General features: G+C 41.0%; 1 protein-coding gene and 1 long non-coding RNA gene across 2 annotated transcripts in view; one reads left to right on the plus strand and one right to left on the minus strand.

Moving 5' to 3' along the window:
* Positions 1 to 14,735, plus strand: part of ntf3 (neurotrophin 3) — a 51,655-nt gene extending 36,920 nt beyond the window's left edge. Inside the window, exon 2 of the mRNA XM_028571248.1 lies at positions 13,634 to 14,735. Coding sequence (XP_028427049.1) covers positions 13,634 to 14,512 — 879 coding nt within the window. The 3' untranslated portion in view covers positions 14,513 to 14,735. The remainder of the gene's footprint in view (positions 1 to 13,633) is intronic.
* Positions 1 to 19,477, minus strand: part of LOC114550459 (uncharacterized) — a 231,258-nt gene that overhangs the window by 171,229 nt on the left and 40,552 nt on the right. The window contains exon 3 of the long non-coding RNA XR_003691704.1: positions 4,806 to 4,886. This is a non-coding gene — a long non-coding RNA (uncharacterized LOC114550459). The remainder of the gene's footprint in view (positions 1 to 4,805; positions 4,887 to 19,477) is intronic.

Below are 19,477 nucleotides of genomic sequence, written 5' to 3' on the forward strand. Positions count from 1 at the left end.
GTCTGCCCGGTTCAGCTCTGAGATTTTCTCACGTTCTCCATTACGTTATGTTCTGCCTCTGTTTAGAAGTGGTGAATGCAGGCTACAGCTCACAGCAACTTAATACTATATAGTTTTTGGCTGAGTGAGGGTTAGAGGGATTGGTGCAGCTGCAGCAGCGCTACATGCTTATTCGGACTGTTAAGTTGAATACGAAGCTGAGTCTTAAGGCTAATCTTTCAATTTTCCGGTCAATTACGCTCAAACCCTCATCTATGGTCATGAGCTCTGGGTAGCGACTGAGAGGACGAGGCAGCACATTCAGTGCGTGAATGCATTTCCTTTGCAGAGCGTCTGAAACAATATCTGTCGGTCTACAACTTTGTTATATGGTAACATTGTTGTGAGCTGGAACGGTTTTAAAAATCGAGACGTGTCAGACTTGGATGCCAAAAATAAACCATTGTTTCACCAATGTTTACCTATTGGGGTCTTCGAGGTTGCTTTTCTATTTCTGTTTTGGCTGCAAGGCTCACTTTACTGATCTTCTAGGCTGTGGTTAACCTGAATTTGGTTGGATTGAGTTTATCATTGCATGTGAGTGAGATTGAAATATGTTGTAAGTGCTGTCATATAGATGTAGATGTTTTGGGGTGGACTTGCAAAGATGCAAAGACAACCAGTACTGAAAATAATACATTATCATTGGCTATGGGGATATATGTACAGTACGTGATACATGATTTAGGTAGAAGAGGGAAAGAACTGTATGTGATATACATTTACTTTGTTGACTGAACCATTACATGGTAACAAAATCATTAGTCTACGTCCTGGTGTTCATCCACCAGCCTCCAACTGGCTGATGCTTTATTTTGCACCACAGGAAAAGGGGTTTAGAGGTAGCAGCAGCAGAACCTTTGGTGCCGCTTGTCCCCAACTCTCACTGCTTAAAATAGAGATGGCAATTTTATTGTGTTTGGGGAGACTTTTATTTAGCAGTATTTATGCGTCGCTGTTTACCTTGCACGGTGGCTGGATTGTTGCGATATTGCTATATCACACGAGAATGGCGGGGTCACATATCACACAACAATCAATCTTATCGGGTTCCAAGTAATGTGTTTGTGTTCTACGTAGCTGGAAATATTTTAGTCTTGACCAAATTGGTGGACCAACAGACCAGTGATGCTCACAAGTCTCTCAGCTAGAGTCCAAGTCAAGTCTCAAGTCTCTTGGGATTATAATGAGTGTTGTATCACCTGGTGCGTTCTATTTCAGGCTGCTCAGAACACTGCATAGCTGTATATAAAGAAGTCCTAGCATGTAATATGTTATTATGACTCATTTATTTATGATCATACAGTATCAGCTTTGATTAGTTGTCTGGTATATAATCAGTGTTAGATGTATTTGAGCCAGAATCCTTTATCTTGAAACCATATATTTAGCATTCAGCGATTCTTTCGTCTGGGCCTTGTGGTCTGAAGTTTTTATTACATTTTTATTTAATTACAGAACTTTCAACCCTGAACAGGTGCAGTGTATCAGCTTGACATTTTTTTGTTCCTGTGGTTTTTTTGCACAAACGGAAATATTCACCTTGTTTTATTGTCCCAGTCATCATTTAGGCAGATCATCTAAGATGATTATTTAGACGTTATACTGGTATACTGGCATCCAAAATTGCCAGTAAACATTTAGCCAATATACAGTACGTGTTAAGTGAACAGGAGTCACATGAGGCGTTGTGGTGGTGTGGGGCGACATAGCCCCAAAACTGTGCATTCCAGTTTCACCCAGTTCTGTGACTATCTTCAGGCCACAGTACCATCTGAATGTCACATGAAAATTATATTTTCCTTGAGCAAGAGCAAAAAGCTCTGAGGCACGTGGTAAATTTGTTGTAAACATGCTGATTGCGGTGTCGAATCCCCTCTCGTTTGAGGGGAAAAGTCAGTTTCAAGGAAAAGAGATACTGATGGTGACCCCACCCTAAAACGACAGGCTGGTAATGAGCAGCATGTTATGAATTTCCTGTCTTAAACACTGAAACTCCAGAGAATCTCTGAAGTCCTGTAGATGAATGTGAGGAATCCTGAGTTGCCTGAGGCTTCAGATGTTTCTTCTTGCCCAAACCTGCTCCTTTAGTCATTTACAGTATGTCCACAGCACAGGTAACCAAATCGCTCTGAATCAGATTTTTGGTAATAACTGCAGCTAAAGGATTACATGGCCTCCTTTGTTTTGAAACTTGCTCAGACCTCAAGCTTGAGGCAGTGCTGCTTCTAGTACTTCCAGCAAATGTGACATTTTGGAGTAACAAAGTAAGAAAAGTAACACGCAACAACCACAAAAGGTACCTTATCTGATTTCAGTTTCAACTGACAGCAGGGTCAACAATTACAGAGATTAAAGGTTGGGGTATGCCAGCAGCGTAGGCAGAAATAGTATTTTGGGCGGGCCAGTACAAAAGTGAGTGGGCCATTTTCAAAAAGATGTAGAAGAAGCAAAAAAGGACAAACTGAAAACAACAGCAACAATTTGACCTTCCAACATACTGCATTACAACGGCAATAGCAGCACTGGCTCTGCACAGCACTGTTATAAAATTTATAAAAATGTTAAAAGCAACTAAACATGAACCCAAACAGCAGAGAAGGCGTTTACATACTGAATGACATAGAATAGCCTACATCAGACAGAAATCGCACATGTAACATATCCTTTGTGCATTCTTAACAGCATTGTTGCTTCAGGACTATGGTCAGATCATGAGCAGCAAATGCGCTACCAGCAGTAAAAGAAAATCAAAGAATGAAAAACTTCCAGCCAAGCATTGTTTGAATTCTGAAAAGATATAATGAAAAGTGGCCAGCAAGGCGCCAAATCTTAGACAGTGTATCGAGTCCACGGCAGTGACAGGATCAAAGAAAACTAAAAACGTCACTCACAGACAAGTTATCTTCTTATTTAATGTGGGCAAAACACAAATGCGGTTTCAGCTAGAAGCCATCATCATCATCGTTCAAGATTTCTTACTAAATAGGAAGGGTACTAGGTTACTTAAATAATAACGTAAGAAGCATGAAACACATTTTACTTAATGTGTACCTTTGTGAAGGCCAGCACTCAAACACACTCCTCTCTGGCTGATGGGCTGTCAGCTGCGCCGGGGAAATGTCTGCACATGCTGCAGAAAAGCTTGTCCTTATTTACACTATGTTCCAAAGGCTTTCTAATTGTTTGACCTTGTTTCGTTTTAATCACAAGAGAAGACACATTAAAACACACACAACTAGTTTTGTTACGGTTTCTTTTCTTTTCCTTTTTTTTTTTTTTTTTTGTAAATACATTTGAATATTTTTCATAACAAAAATGTATTTTGATCAAACTTGGCTGGACGGGCCAGTGAGTAAAGTGGGCGGGCCAGTGCCGCGCTGGTCCATGACTGACTACGCGCCTGGGGTATGCTTGAAACAAACGGAGGGCTGTTCTGTTCAAACACGTTCAAGCCTAAGTTGTTAATACCTGTTCCGAAAGGATACATTTAAGGGCAGAGCCAAAAGCCTGTCATCATAGAGGGCTTGAATCCATGAATCGTACGAATGGGAATCTCTCTTCTTCGGCATTCGGTGATGCTGCACACAAATTTGACGAAATGTAGTTTGCGAAGAATGAACTACATGTCTTGTATCTGGACAAAAATCCTGATTTAAACGCTTTCATTTACATGTAGTCACATCCTGTGTATGCTTCTTTGTTAGCCATATCACTAATCGGATTGCAATCTGTCTTGGTTTTATCAGGCTACTTACAAGTCAGGATAAGTACTACTCCACTCCAGGACTCCAGTTTGGGATATTACATATATTCTGTATAACATATATATGATATCATGGACATAATCATTAACATTTCGAATGAATCTTATACACTTTATCAGATTTGGTGTTTGTAGATACATACAGCTTTACACAACTACTCATATGATCCTTTCTGTTAACCTGTTTATATTTTTTGCCATTTTGTATGTTTTGAATTTGTATATTTGCACTCCATATACTGTATTTGCACGCAAAAAAAGCCAAAAGTTGAGACCGACTCAATTTTTGGAGAAACGCAACCAGACTCCACTCTGCGTTGGCTAATCATGTAACCGCCGATCAAACTAGCCAGTGTGTTTTGAGCTCTGGTTTGAGGCGGTGTGAGAATTGTGTACAGTAAACGGGAAGTATCACGGCCTTTATCGCTGCCACAAGTAGGTTTTAAAACACTAAAAGGGTAAACAAAAAAAAAAAAAAGAAACACAGGCACTGTACTGCCCGGCAGTTTGTGTAACAGCTGAATGATTCCCACACGAACAAAGCACTGACCATGTCTCGCTCGTCTCTTTTTCTTTCTCTCTCTCTCTCTCCTGTGAAATAAAGCTGCCTTCAAGTGCGGTCGGAAACGTCAAGGTCTTTAAACGATCGGACGGAAAACAGTAATTGTGAAATATAAAGTCTACTTGAGCTATATTGGGGGGGTTAAAGCCAACAAACCCAACAGGACGTCACACAAATGGGCCGTTTCATTGACACCCCCCCCACCGCACAACCCTTCTTTTGGTCCAAATGCACCGTGACAGTGAACGGCTGTGCGAAATGCCACTGCTGGCGCAGCACTAGCTGGCTACTAGCAGAGTTTAATAGGAGCGGAGCACACATTTTAAACGTCAATACGATCAAATCGATCATATGGATTTAATTGTAGGAGGCAAAAATCGTGATCGCAATTAATATTCGATTAATCGTGTGGCCCTACAGCAAAGTCTGCCCAAATACCTTCTTTGTCTTCCCTTCGATGTGTCTTGTCGTCTTGCGTGTTAATGCTGTCTCCAAGTCTGAGTCTCATCCAAAGGCAGACTGAAAGACAGGGAAACAAGCAAACAGAGTTTGTCATTCATTCAAACAGAATATGCTACATATTGTGTCTGTAAATAGGTTCACCTTGATGCCTATTAAACAGGTGGATTGATAATATCCTCCTGACAATCTGTGGCTGCACACCAATGTATTTTATCCTCTGCGAGCATTAACATCTGTCAGCCTTGTTCTTTTCCCTTTCATCTCTCTCACACGTACAGTACTCTTTGACTTTCAATGACTACATGTATTCCCTAACCTTAAACCAACACCTAATTATAAGTCTAACCCTTAACTCAAGTCCTCAAATAACTTCTTGCGGAGGTGAGGACGGGCAAAGTGTCTTCAATGGGGGAGCTGTTTCTTCATTTTCCAGTCCTTGTGCAAACATTTGTTACTACAATGTGCACAGAAATGCAGTAGTACACACACACACACAGTCTCATTATCAACCTGCCCACTGAAAGTTATCGCTCAGTTAGACATTATTAGCCTGGTCCTACCAGACTCTCATACCTTTAATTAGTACAGAGAGTCTGGCCTCTCTCCATTGACAGGTGTTAACTTCCTTGAAGGCGGGTACTCTGTTGAAGTTTAAAACTATTGGATCTGCCCAGAGCCACTCTGGATCTGCCATAACCGATCGCTAACGCTTGGTCTTGACGTCGGCTTAACATTGCTAGCCTTAGCCAACTCCTTCACCACTAACGGAGCGAGCTGGAAAATCAAACGTTTCCCCAAACCCCGTGGGGAGGAGGGCCACAACATCACGGCCACCAACACAACTCAGCAAAGATTGTTCTTGCTCGGGCTTTAACTTCTGGACATTCAGCAGCGTTGCCACAACGGACCGAATGGCTTCGCTCGCATCTTTCTCCGCCGCCATTACGGAACTTCAACTCAAACTAGCGCACAACCTTAACGTCATCGTTCCCAGCCGCTCCCTCTGTTCGCTGATTGGACAGGTAAAGATTGGCCGGAGAAAACCTGTGAATATACTGCAAAACCCAGATGATGTACTGAAGGAAAATGAAAATTGAGCGGAAGTACGTAGGAGGGCGGAGCCAGGCTAAGACATTATGGCTAATAATCAAAATCCATACAGAGAAAATGAATGGAATTTTCACTTGCGGAACCACACTGTTGAGCTCAATGGTGGACTACTAAATAAATATTTAAAATAATTACAAATGAAGGTGAGTGGCGCTAAGGTACAGTTAAGAGGAAAAGCATGGGAACTCATACATACAAATATAATGTGCTCTAGAAAACATTTTACATTTTAAATTGCCTTAAAAGAATGCTGGGAAATATAACATAATCTTGATTTACATTCGTGATAAATGTTTTTTTTTTTTTTTCAACGGCAACGGACCGGTAACTTTGTCATTGATACAGTGATGATGCAGAGAAGACGCATTGTTTGAGGTTACTTCAGTGTGAAGAGTCTGCTGGTAATATCATACTTAATCATTATTTTAGTAGGCAGTATGCAGCACATACTGACTAAGTATGTAGCATGCAGTACCCAGTACTCACTAGATGCATATTAAAAAGTTGACAGTCCTGTCCATGTAGCATGCTTTAGCACTAATGTTAGCTTTGTGACAGTGTCTTTTGTCTGGGCTGTACAGTTCTGTGTGATAGTTCACTGCCACCTGTAGATGAATTAATAACTCCGTAATAATTACTCAATCCTTCATTTGTTAATACCATGAATGGCTATAAAATACAGCATTTTAAAAAGGAAGTCACAGCATGACACACCTTACTCCCTCGAGTAGAAGATGTAGAAATCCTCTCCATCCACTTTCAGAGACTATCGCCCCGTTGCACTGCCCCCCCATCATCATGAAGTGCTTTGAAAGGCTAGTCATGGCTCACATAAAATCCACTCCGAGGATGCAATCAGTTCTGCTCTTCACCCAGCACTCACCCACCTGGATACCAAAAACTCATGTGTCAGAATGCTGTTCATAGACTTTAGTTCAGCATTCAACACCATCATCCCTCAACTGGGGCTCAGCACTTCACTATGTAACCGGCTGCTGGACTTTCTTAGTGAGGGGCCTCAGGCAGTACGGATCGGCAGCAGCACATCAAGGACCACCATTCTGAGCATGGGAGCCCCCCCAAGGTTGTGTGCTCAGCCCCCTGCTCTTCACGCTGCTGACCCATGACTGCACTCCCTCCTTCAGCATCAACCACATCATGAAGTTTGCGGACGACACAAGCGTAGTGGAACAAAAAAAAAAAAAAAAAAAGACATGATGTTCATAAAAGTCAAAGAAGTTTACTTTAGGTAAACAATTCAGTACACAGAAAATCAAACTGCCAGTTTTGGGATTGTGGTTCACAGGTTCTTAGTGAGGTAATGTTTATATGCTAAAAGTAGGCCAAAGTTCAGCCATAGCTACGTTGTTAGCTTCTAGCAAAAAGTCAGGCACTGCTAGGTACTGTTAAGGGAAGATAAGGACACTAGTGCTGCGTCTCAGCATAGCTATCTAGTGGTAGGGGGTTTAACACAAAATAAACGTGAACCACTGTTTTACATTGCATATTTAACGTAAAAAAATAAATAAAAATAAATAAATAATAAAAAAAAATATTACCTTATCCGTACAGTATTGTAAAAAAAAATGTCACGGATACTCTTACACCCTTAGAATTTATTACTGTATTGTATATATTACTTATCTTTCTTTATCTTATTTGTACATATTACTTATCTTTTTATCTTTATTTGTATATATTTCTTAACTTTTATGTTGTATTTGTTGTACGTGTCTGTAGGAGCCACATATTGTATGTTGTTTATGGTCTCATTTATATTATTTACTGATTATTATATTGTGCACTTATATTGTAGGTGGTGGGCGTTTTCATCGCGGTTTGAGCGGAAGTGATAACATTTGTTTGCTTCACCTGTTCACCTGGGTGTTTTGGGCTTTGACAGAGAGGGGGCGAGCCACACCACACTAACGCACTTATTTCGACTCACAAGGTAACTTCACATTTGGTAACTGCAGTGCTAATTGTTTTTTACGTGTGGAGGAATAAATCATTGCAATACAATCTTGAGCGCAAAACAGTGTGCTTATGCATCTCTCAGTGTTTAGTCCCTCGTGGCGGTTTAGTCCCTTTGTTGGACTGCTTCCAGCCACAACAGTGTCCTTAGTGTTTCAATTGCTCTGTATGTCTCGCACATATTGCAGAATTGACAATAAAGTTGACTTGACGAGTTGCATTGTGGGTAATGCAGGAGCCAGGTTTTGACAAGAAAGTAGATTGCATGGTATTTGAAAAAAAGTCAGAGAGAGGATTTATGGATGTTTAACTGCACTGAACGTGTCAGCAGTGTGTGTATTACGTGTGTGTGTGTTTATGTTTGACTGTTATGACTCTGAGAAGAAGGGGCTATTTGAGGGTAAAGGCCCAGAAAGAAAGTTTCAGGGTTAACGTATGTATGAATGTATTATGTCAACGAGGATACTTGAGAAAGCAAAAGTACGACAAAGCACTTTGTGCACAGTTTCTAATATTTCATTGATACTTCTTTTTGAACAGAAACAGAGAGAAATGAGCTCTGTTTGTGTGTGTGTTCGTTCAGGTCTTTTCTGAGCCATTGATTTGTAAGGTGACATTGCTGCGGAACAGATGCCCCTCCCTCCGTCCATCCAACAGATGTATCATCCAGCTATAAAATCGCTGATGGGAACAAATCACCTATTTTAGTTTGCAGCTGTCTGTTTGCCTATTATCCCTCTCCTCTTTTCTCTCCTCCATTCTCTAAAAGACATTTGAACCTTTACTTGTCATGGGAAGTTTTAGTGAGCAAGCAATTGTGCATTGTAATTGCAACATAAACAACAATTTCCCTGTAACATAAAATGCACCCATTGGAAATACTATAATTACACTGTGTGACACAGGAGAAAAGTATGCCCATTACTTATTTTGATAACTTTCACTTTGTCATAGGTCATATTCGTTTTTTAGCCAGGACGTCAGGTAACATCAAGCTAGGATTGACAGCACATAATATTAAAAAACTATATTTAATTTATTGTCTTTTTAAACGTGTGTTTTAGCAGAGAAATACTGTATAAAATACTCAACTCTCAAACATTCATATTCACACAAACACATTCACGCTACATATCACTGCTAAGCCTAACCACAGTCCTACTGATGCTGTCCAATCCCTGAGCACTCCTTGTTGTTTATGGTTCAGGGCTAGCAGAGGTGGTTGAACTCTAATCTTTTGTGATCAATTTTGTTACTAAATGACAGCCTTACATGTCCTTTGCTTTGAGAATCAGGGGGGCCTTTGTCCTTTCTGTGGTAGTTAAGAGTTAAAAAAAAGAAATAAGTAAAATAATTTGAGGTGTTAATTTAGCAGAGGTGGCCCACATTAACAGCTGCTGTTACGCAACGCTCCAGTGCTTCAACCCAACTCGTCATTGTGGCCTCAATAAAACATAAGTATGACTCATCTTCAAGGATTGTAGGGACCAAATAGCCCAAGCCAATAACTCCAAGGTGAATAAAGGTTTTTCATTTGGGTAACAGGCATAAGGAGGTTATCAAAATTGTTCAATGTGCCTTCCTATTGCAGAACACAGAATCAGTATACGTTTGTTTAAAGCAGCTATAATCAATAGTTTAATCTGATTTGTATTAACAATGGATCACTTGACTTTTATGTGAAAGGGGGTCACTCGTAGCGATGAACCCACAGAATTATCACCCATCTCTGCAGTTCCTCTCAGCAATACGTAGCGTTTTAGCAACTTTCAGCTTTTTGTTTTGGTCGGTTTACCGTTTTGGTTTAATCTCAAAGCTCTCATCTTTATCATTTTTAGCTGCAGTATTAAGCGAAGAAGCTGTATTAAGCACTGTATTAATACAGTTGGCAGCTGTATTAAGCGAAGAAGCTCTGATAAACCCAGTGTACACCACCTGCCGAGCACCAGACAGCAGACACACAAAGTTAGCATCTAGCCGGTGGACTTGGTGGAGAATTCAGCAGTTAAAGATTTTCACGAAGTCACGACTTTGATTATAAATTTAAATCAAGAGCAGGATCAGGGATTTCCCCAGTATTTTTTTTTCTTCTCTCCACCCCCTGCACACTTGCTCCGTAGAAAACAATAACACACAGCATAGCTTACCAGCCGGAAGTGTGCAGCTAAAGACACAGGGTAACGTTAGCTTACCGTTAGCCTGCAGCTGCTCGTTTCCCGACACAATGCTGGAGTCGGAGATGACAGAGCTCGACAAAACTGTAAAATCCTCCTGCGTCCCTGAAGTCACCAGTGTGGCAACATTTTGCCTTCCCCATGAGTGCGTTATGTAAACAAACAACGAACGGTAAAGCATGTGGGCTCCGACGGGACTTTGTGGTGCGTTCACGTGCATCTTGATAAACTAAAGGTTCATTCAATTGCACTTCATTCATTTTGAGGAACTTAAACGGTTTTAAAAAGTACCATTCTGCCTTATTGTGGCATTGCTATCACTGCTGAAGAGAAAATCTTTGAATGGAGAACTAAATTGAATTGTGACCTTAAAGCCGAAAGTCAAATCGAATTATATATTTGGAGAATTGTGACACCCCTAATAATCTTGAACTTTTAATGTGATTATATGTCAGTGTTGTGTTTACAGTTTTTTTTTTGGTTGCCCCCAAGTGGCTGAAATATCAGTGATTGCAAGTTTAAAGGTGGGAGAAATCTCCATACGGAGGGTGAAAAGCTGAGCAAAGAAAATATATATAATAAAAAAACACAAGCTTCCCCCTCGTCAAACTGCCCAAAAGGCCATCAGCAGAAGACAGTGGCTGCAGTTGGAAGCTGCTAATATGTGGAGCTTAATGAATGAGGCCAGTCAGCTTTAGTAAAAGACAGAAACTGCTTTTCTCAGACCAAACGTGGTGCTGAAACATCTGCTTTTCTGCACATGCACAGATATACACAAACATTAAAGAAGGCTCGGAAATTATGTTATTCTATGAATTGCAGATTCCCTTTTGATCACTAGTGTTGGGATGATATGCTTTTGTCCCGAATCGATTCTTTCATAATACATGGGTGCCGATTGGATTTGTATTGCGATTTTCATTTATTGCAATTCTAGAAGTATTTAACAGAACGGAGTGTCTATTTGCACCCCCGGTACGAATAGCCTCTGCCACACAGCTGAGCTATTTACACCCTGTGACGTAACAACAAAAAAACGTTGCTCGCGTGCACCGAAATCATGGCCGACGTTCATCTTCCATGACCACAGAAACTGGCATAATAGGAAAGTTTTGTCTCTAAAGTTTATAACAAATGAATTTCTAGCAGAAAATGGATACTACAGTTGTGCTTTCTGTCTTCAGTGAAAGCATACAACCGTTGGTTTGTTAGTTAGTACCTATTTTTTTGTATACAGTATGGTTACCTAGCAACCGAGGCTTGAAGAAACCAAGTAGAAACCCGCGATTTTTTTTTTGCAGGGTGGTAGGGGAAGACTCATGAATATGCCTGCTGTGGTTGGGTTGGTTAGGTTTAGGCAAGAGGAGTGGGATTGGTTATGGTTAGGGTAAGAATGTCAGGGCGATAATATTCCAAAAAGGTGTAATACATGAGTAGTATGGATAACTGTGTGTAAATATATGCCAAGGTACTGTAAATGCACAGGGGTGCAAATAGCATACATTGATATTTGTACCAGACGGGGTATTAATAGAACACATTGCTGTGTGCACCGGCGGGGTACTAATAGCCTTCATTTCTAATTGCACCAGGGTACAAATAGCATACACTGCTAATTGTACCAGGGGTGCAAATAGCATACACTGCTAATTGTACCAGGGGTGCAAATAGCCTCACCCTTAATAAAATTGAGTCTTTTCCTTCCTTAACAAAAACAAAAGTTGAATAATACACTATACAATGACAATATATCATGAGACATTTCTAAAAGAGATTTTTTTAAGAATGCACATCACATGTCAGTCTGACATTTATTCCATTTGTAAAGAAGTACATAACATGTATTTTGTTGCTGTCAGCGGCACTGTATAAACAGAAAACATTTAGGTGAATCATTGGTAAAGAAAGAAATTCTGGGGAAAAGAATCAATTTGTAAAATTGTTGCAAAAAACAAAATCACGATACATATGTGAATCGATTTTTTTTTCCCACTCCTACTGATCCCCACAACACCAAACTTTGAAACTCTTTTGGTAGTGATTAAAAGAGATTCCAAAACAAACTGACACAGCTGGAACTCATTCAAGCTTGAGCAGATGACTGGGTGTGCCCAAATAAAATGTCTATTGAGGGCACCGACGCACAGGACATACCCCGAGATGATATACTGTGATAAATTACACGCTTCATGTAGGGCTTGTCTTGGTAACATTTTTGGCTTTGACTTGAGGAAGTAAGGCCGGAGCCTTGGCACAGCCGTAGTGGTGGTGTGACACAATCTTTGACTAACATTTCCAAAGTACCACTGTAAAAGTGTGTTTTTGATCATTTTGGAAAATTACACATCAAGGAACTGTAAAGCTAGCAAGACAGAAGTCACGAAGACAGTGTTCAGTGTTTGATATTTTAACAAAGGAAGAATTCAAATACACCTTTTCTGGTTGTTAGGCTAATCGTAGACAAGCTCTTTGTCTTATTGAAATCCTTACCTATAATTAAATATGAAGTAAAACTATTTGACCTTTCAGTATCTTCCGTTCAATATGAAGCAGGGCGTTACCTCTCAGAATCACCTGCTGGTTCCAGGGATTTTAACTGGCAACCCTCCCCTCCCAGTAATTGACGCGTTTAGAAAGAGACAGATACACATTATAGCGTGACAACAAAGTGTCTGTCTGTCTGTCTGTCTGTGTTTCAGGTCCCGCAGTGTCAATCGTTCATCTATGTACTACTCTAAACAGAATTATGGGTGTTTTATGGCCATGTTGTTCCAATAGCAGCATGTCAGTTCCCATAACACATTGTTTATACCAAGAGACGCACTTACGCACCACACAGTGCGCACACACACACACACACAAAAACTGAGTTCAAACCAAGGTTCTCACAAAGCCACAAATGTATACCCAGTTAGCTATTATATATGGTGGCCCTAAAGGACAAAACACAACGACATTTCACAAAACACAACAGCAAATGAGGAAACACAACATTGTGTATGTAAACAGCTAAAGTAAGTTTGCGGTTGCGTTTTCTGAAATGCCATTGTGTTTTTCTGAAATGTTTAGTTGTGTGAAATGCTGTGTTTTGTTCTTCAGGGTCACCGTAATTAGTAGAACTTTGATACGGAAGGCTTAAAAAACGCCATGACTCTTGGGCAAGTTCTGAAGTTATAAGACATCAGAGACAATGATGTCCTCAGGAAGTGTAAGTCCCACTGAATCCATCACAGTCACTGTTGCTGTAACTGCTGTCTGTGTAACTATAATAGCTATAATAATTTGGGCCAAATCAATGGGCCAAACTACAATAATTAACTTCCCGTTTTTAGAACAATGGCATGAACCGTCTCTTTTTACCTCACGCACAATCTGTGCCTCAGGTCTCTCCCACCTTCAACCCTCCCAGCCCCCTTGGGAAGGTGAACCTCACAGATTGACACCATTGACTCTTGGTGTGCAGGGACCCATGTTTGTGTTAAATGTTAATTACGAAAGAAAATAATGGCATATCTCTTAAAAAAGTGTCTCTCTTTCTGTCTGCAGATCTTACAGGTGAATCTAGTGATGTCCATCCTGCTGTATGTGATGGTCCTCGTGTACCTCTATGGTATCCAGGCAACCAACATGGACAGCAGTCGCCAGGGGCAACAGCAGCAGCCGAGTCCTGACCCCTTAAACTCCCTTATCATCCAGCTGCTTCAGGCTGACCTGACGAGGGGGAAGACCAGGGGGAACCAGAGCCAACAGGGGAGAAGCAGGGACACTGAGCCCCGGGAAATGCTGCCTCCTCTGCTCAGTGCAAACTTTCCCTTAGAGGAGCAGGGCGACGCGGAGCAGTGGGGCACGGGCGCTCGCAGCGGCGGGAGCAGCGACGGCGTAGCTGTCGACCAGCAGGTGATGCTGTTGAACTCTGACCTTCTCAGGCAGCACAAGCGGTACAACTCCCCTCGGGTGCTGCTGAGCGACCGGCTACCACTGCAGCCGCCGCCGCTGTACCTCGCGGACGATTACGTAAGCGGCGGATTGGACGGCGCAGCAGGAAACAAGACGCGAAAGAAGCGTTACGCTGAGCACAAGAGCTACCGTGGGGAATATTCTGTGTGCGACAGCGAGAGCCAGTGGGTGACGGATAAAACCCAAGCAGTGGACACCAGGGGGGACCCGGTCACAGTTCTGGGCAAAATTAAAACCAGTGCCACACAGGACATCAAACAGTACTTTTATGAGACACGCTGTCGGACCCCCAGGCCCTTCAAAGGTGGCTGCAGGGGCATCGATGACAAGAACTGGAACTCGCAGTGCAAGACGACGCAGACGTACGTTCGAGCACTGACGCAGGTTCGCAATTCAGTGGGCTGGAGATGGATACGCATAGACACTTCCTGCGTCTGCGCGTTGTCGAGAAAACGTCATAGGACGTGAAGCAAACAATACAAGCCTTGCTAGTGACTACCGGTTTGGAATTCTACTTCCTGTATAGGATTCTATTTCCTGTTCACAGTGCTCCCCACCACAGGATTATGTTTCATGGTGGTGTCGCAACAGACTAAAATGAAACTTCTACTGAAGATATCGTGGGACCATTTCAATGATATTTCACATTAATGTGCTGCATAGCCAGTGCAGCGCCGCTGTTACGGAAGAACTCATTTGAGAGGGGTTGGGGAGGGAGGGAGTGAGGGGAGGAACTACAGATATAAATTATTTAAATTATATGCATGTAGTTTATACATGTTTATCTATCTATATATGACGTATGAATATATTTGTGTTATTTATTGAAGGAAGAAAATGTCTTTAAAAAAATGTAAAGAACAAGCTATGAACTCATTTTGAGACTGTAATACGGAGCTGGGCTGCAAAGGTGCTTCACATTAAGACTTTACATGTGCCTTGACCAGTGTGGCTGCAGAGCAGAGAGACAGGACATGGTAACACACACACACACACACACACACACACACACACACACACACACGCAGCAGTTGCCGCAAATGTTTTTAGGGTGATCCTAAAAAGTGACAGGGGCCTGGCCTGTCCCGTGGACCAATACGGGGACCAAATGTTTATTATTACCCCATAATGAGGTATAAGGCCTCCTGTGACCAAAGCACCCATTTGAGATCTGTGACCAAACAAATACATTTAGCCTGCAGTTGGTCATACGGTTATGTTGTAATACGCCATAAGTGAAATAATTCCTCTGGGAGACAAAAACTAAAAAAATAGGATTTCCTCTTGTGGAATCTGCTGGCAGTGACTGACAGAGATTCCAGAAAATCCTAATGTTTGGTTTTCATCTGACCACATTGACTCTGTTCACCACGTTTGACTCTCAACTGTTATCATGAGCTGTTTTTGTTTCTTCCTATTAATAAAAAACCTATATTTCTTAAAGTTGGAAACATTTCATTAACAAATACCCATTTAGAATTCTGAAAAAAAAAAAAACTGTGAAAAGGTTACATTATGTAGGTGATGCGATATTGTATTGCTTAAACAAATAATACAGTGATACATTCCTAAGGTTACTAGCCAACTATTCAACCCTCTCTAACAAATTACAATGAAAGGGCATTCTCAATTATGTTTAAATAAAATGTTATTATCCATCTCCCGCTGCACATTGTGAAACAGTTGCTGTTTTAAAGACGTGGTTAACGTTGTTAATTGAAATAAAACTACCTGGTTAGGTTTTAAAAAAAGATCAAGGTTTGGGTTGAAATAAGTATGCTTATTACGTATTTTAAGCTATGTATGCAAGTTAAGTACGTCACATGAACGTTGATTTTTGGGTGCACACTGGATACCAAGAGCAGTCTCTTGGGTGACAGATGTTTGTTCGAGCCATCCCTTATCCCTTTGCGGTTTTGATTAGAAAAGTATAGTATTTATGATACGTCAAACGCAATCCGTGGACAAAATGTTTCCCTCAAAATGTAATTGAGAATGCAGTTTTGTCGTACTGGAACGTGCATTGGAGTTTTAAATTTCATCAGAGCCAACATGGAACTCCCTCAACGAAGTACAGACTTATAGCAAAGTAGAGTTGTGACGTTTCCCTATAGAGAGGCGGAGTCCCTCCACTTCCGGCGGACCACCACGGGACCTTATTTTGGAAAAGAAATATGTACCGTAATGAACGGCCAGAGGCAAGTACTTTTTTATCCCATTTGAATTGCACCATGAATTTGCAACCCAAGAAAGTCGCAGTTTGTCGTAGAACTATTGAAGTACCAAACCAAGAAATCCAATGAAAAAACCCGCAACGAACTGGTCCTACTAACAGGTATTGTGTATCAAAGTATCAAAACCTGATATCTTCTTCCTCTGTGCCATCGAGCTCTTGTTGTCCAAAAACTATTAAAATCAATGAGCGACACGGTTGCACTGGGTGACTTGTTCCTTCATTAGAATAAACATGGAGACTAGTTTATTTTGAGTCGACCCCACATACACAATCTTTAAATAGCATTTTAAGCATTTGTGACACATTTTTAAAGAATGACGCCTTCAGTAGGAACAAATTTGCCTGAGCACAAGACAGTGTAGGGAAGTTGGGGCTAACGGAGTTAGACTAATGCATGTTTAGTTTTGGAATTGTTCTTGGGATTTTTTGATAATAACAAGCATACAGATCTTCACCATTCTCATCCTTTAAATGTTGGTTTTAGGCGTGAGTAAATTCTGCAACTCCCAAAAATATTGTCTGGTGGTGTCTACCTAGTTGTGTATAGGGACTTCCAGGGAGTCCACAGTTGAGCCATTGAGAGAAACAGTGATGGTTGATCAAATAGACCCCAGGTCTGATCAATAGTCATTTATTCTGCTATCTGATCAGATGTTTTACACTTCAGTTATCTCGCCAGTTATCTCGCCAGCCCAGAGAGAGAACAGAGATATCAGATGGAACATTCTCACATGGGGGCTGTGGTCAAAAGACGCGGAGGTGACTGTAAAAAGCAACGAAAAATGGTATGCAGGTGTGTGTATGTGCATGTGTAACAGTGATGTTTTAGAGTCAGAAAGTCCTGCAGCTGCCTGCCTCACATCATTCCACTCACATTGCATAAAGTATTGTTTTAGAGGGAGTACTAAAATGGCTCCCCCTGTGTGCAGCATGGTTAAATGCAGAATGAAGTCAAAGTCGAACTTCAGTGATGGTTATCACCGCGGCATTCTTATTATTTATGCTATTAGTCACAGTCTTTAGAGTTTCAGAAGACTTTCCGAGGTCCCACTCAAGCCTGAAACGTGAAAAATGAACACATCCGGGGAAAAAAGGAGGTTTCAGGGACATCCTAAGCAGCGGGAAAAGAACCTGTAAAAACAGGGCAACTAATTTTTCAAAGCTCAAAAAAAAAAAAAAAAAAATCTGATTTCCTCCATAAAAAGTTCTCAAATCTGAGAGGAAAGCAGAGGATCAACAAAAACAGAACAACATAATTATAAAGAGACACCAGACAGAGCAGCACAGAAAAACAGTGAAACTGAGATATCAAATGTGCAGTGAGACGGAAACAGACCAGAGGCAATGTGATTGACATAGATATGAATCAGTCATTATTAAATTCCTCAGAGGATACTGCAGATCACAGACTGTTTGTGTTAAAGTGCTCATATTATGCTTATTGGCTTTTTATTATTGTGTTATATATCTTTTTTTGTGCATGTTACAAAGTGAAAAAGCCCAAAGTCCACCACAAAGGGACTTACCATCTCCAACAGAAAACACTGTTCACAAACTGCTCCAAACAGCTCTATTGTAGTCCAGCCTTTACTTCAGTCATTTTGTGTCACTTTGTAACACACGTTATAATGCTCGCCTAGCTGCGAGTGTGGCACGTTCTCAAACCAAGCTAGTTAGAACGGAGGCCTGAAGATTATCGTCATGTCCAGGAGAATTAAAAGACTAATATGTTAATGTTTAAATAACTTGCCACTCTGAAACTTCTTGCTCCTGTCTAGGTTGTGAAGCTGGTTCGGGTTGTTCTGCCTGTGTTTCCGGATCAGACTCGTTTTGTCAGGGCCCGCCCTACTCTGCTTCTGACTGGCTAGTAGTCCTTACCTAGGTGCTGCGCATGTGCAACTCCCAACAAAGACGGAAAAGAAGTGAGCTGCCTCACTCTGTAGCTAAAACAGAGAGCTCAACACACAGGGTGAAAAGAGGAGCTGCAGCAATGTGCAGTACAACAAAAATATGGTGTTTTATGAAAATTAAACCATGTAAACCTATTCTGGTACAACTTCTAAATACAATTATGGACCTGAAAATGAGCATAATATGAGGTCTTAAACAGTGAAGTTATGCTGTGTGTTAGATGAGTCAACACAATCATTTTTTTTTCTTTAAAAAGGTATAGGTTTTTTATAGGTTTTAAAGAAAAAATCCTTCTGCAATCAATGAGCTAAAGCAATATAGCTTTGGTGTCAAACTAAATCAAAAAGTAGGGCTTCTGTCTAAAGCTGCCAACATGCATCAAAACCAATCATAAGAAGAAAAATCTATTGGCACAACAAAAGATGATAATATCTGTTAGACACCCAAAGAACCATAAAATAGACCAGGTAACAATGCAGCTATGTGACTTGGTGAGTAATACGTGACTCTCTTGACCAGAAAAATTACAGCTACATCGTTTTTGCTATTATCCTCATTTAAACACAACTTTCAGATCTGATTGGAACAAGTTCTGGTATGTTCTCTTGGGGCTGCTGAAAGGCACTCTGAGGAATGTAGCAAGTCAATAACTAAAGCAGGCCAGTGGAATGTTGGTACTATAAAAAGGAACTCCACCCAATATCTCCAGAAACCCATTGGCTACACTAACCATGATCCCCACCATCGTCATCCCACAATGACACTCTTTTACCGGTCATAGCCTTCCTCATCACCTTTCTTACCAAAAACTAACACTACTGCCCTTTTATACACATTTCTAAATGTTTGCTGGCAGGTGACATTGAGCTAGCATTGCTGCTAAACATCCTGTTGATCCACCAAAGCTTAATTCGCTGACAGGATACTAGGTGTACTTAAACAATTATGGGGTAATGCTAATGGGAAATAAATTAATGACCAAGAAGAAAACCTATGCATTGACAGATTTAGAAAGTGATAGCGGAAATGACAACAAAGCCCTCAAAATGGAGTTAACAACACACTGTCCATCTGAAGGTGGATTTTTCCTTTAAGTGCCTTTCTTCAGGGCACATATTTTACCTTCCTGGCCCAGATTGCTTCACGTGGCACAGGATTTGGTCACAAACCTTATACTACAGTACCTTCCTTCCCATCCACAACAGCTTCTGTAATTTGCAGTTCAGTTGCATCTCAGTAAACTGTAATGGACTTTACATGTCTGTGCCATAGGGGCGCCTGGATAG

Source organism: Perca flavescens, chromosome 23 (genome assembly GCF_004354835.1).
Source record: "Perca flavescens isolate YP-PL-M2 chromosome 23, PFLA_1.0, whole genome shotgun sequence".
NCBI lineage: Eukaryota > Metazoa > Chordata > Actinopteri > Perciformes > Percidae > Perca > Perca flavescens.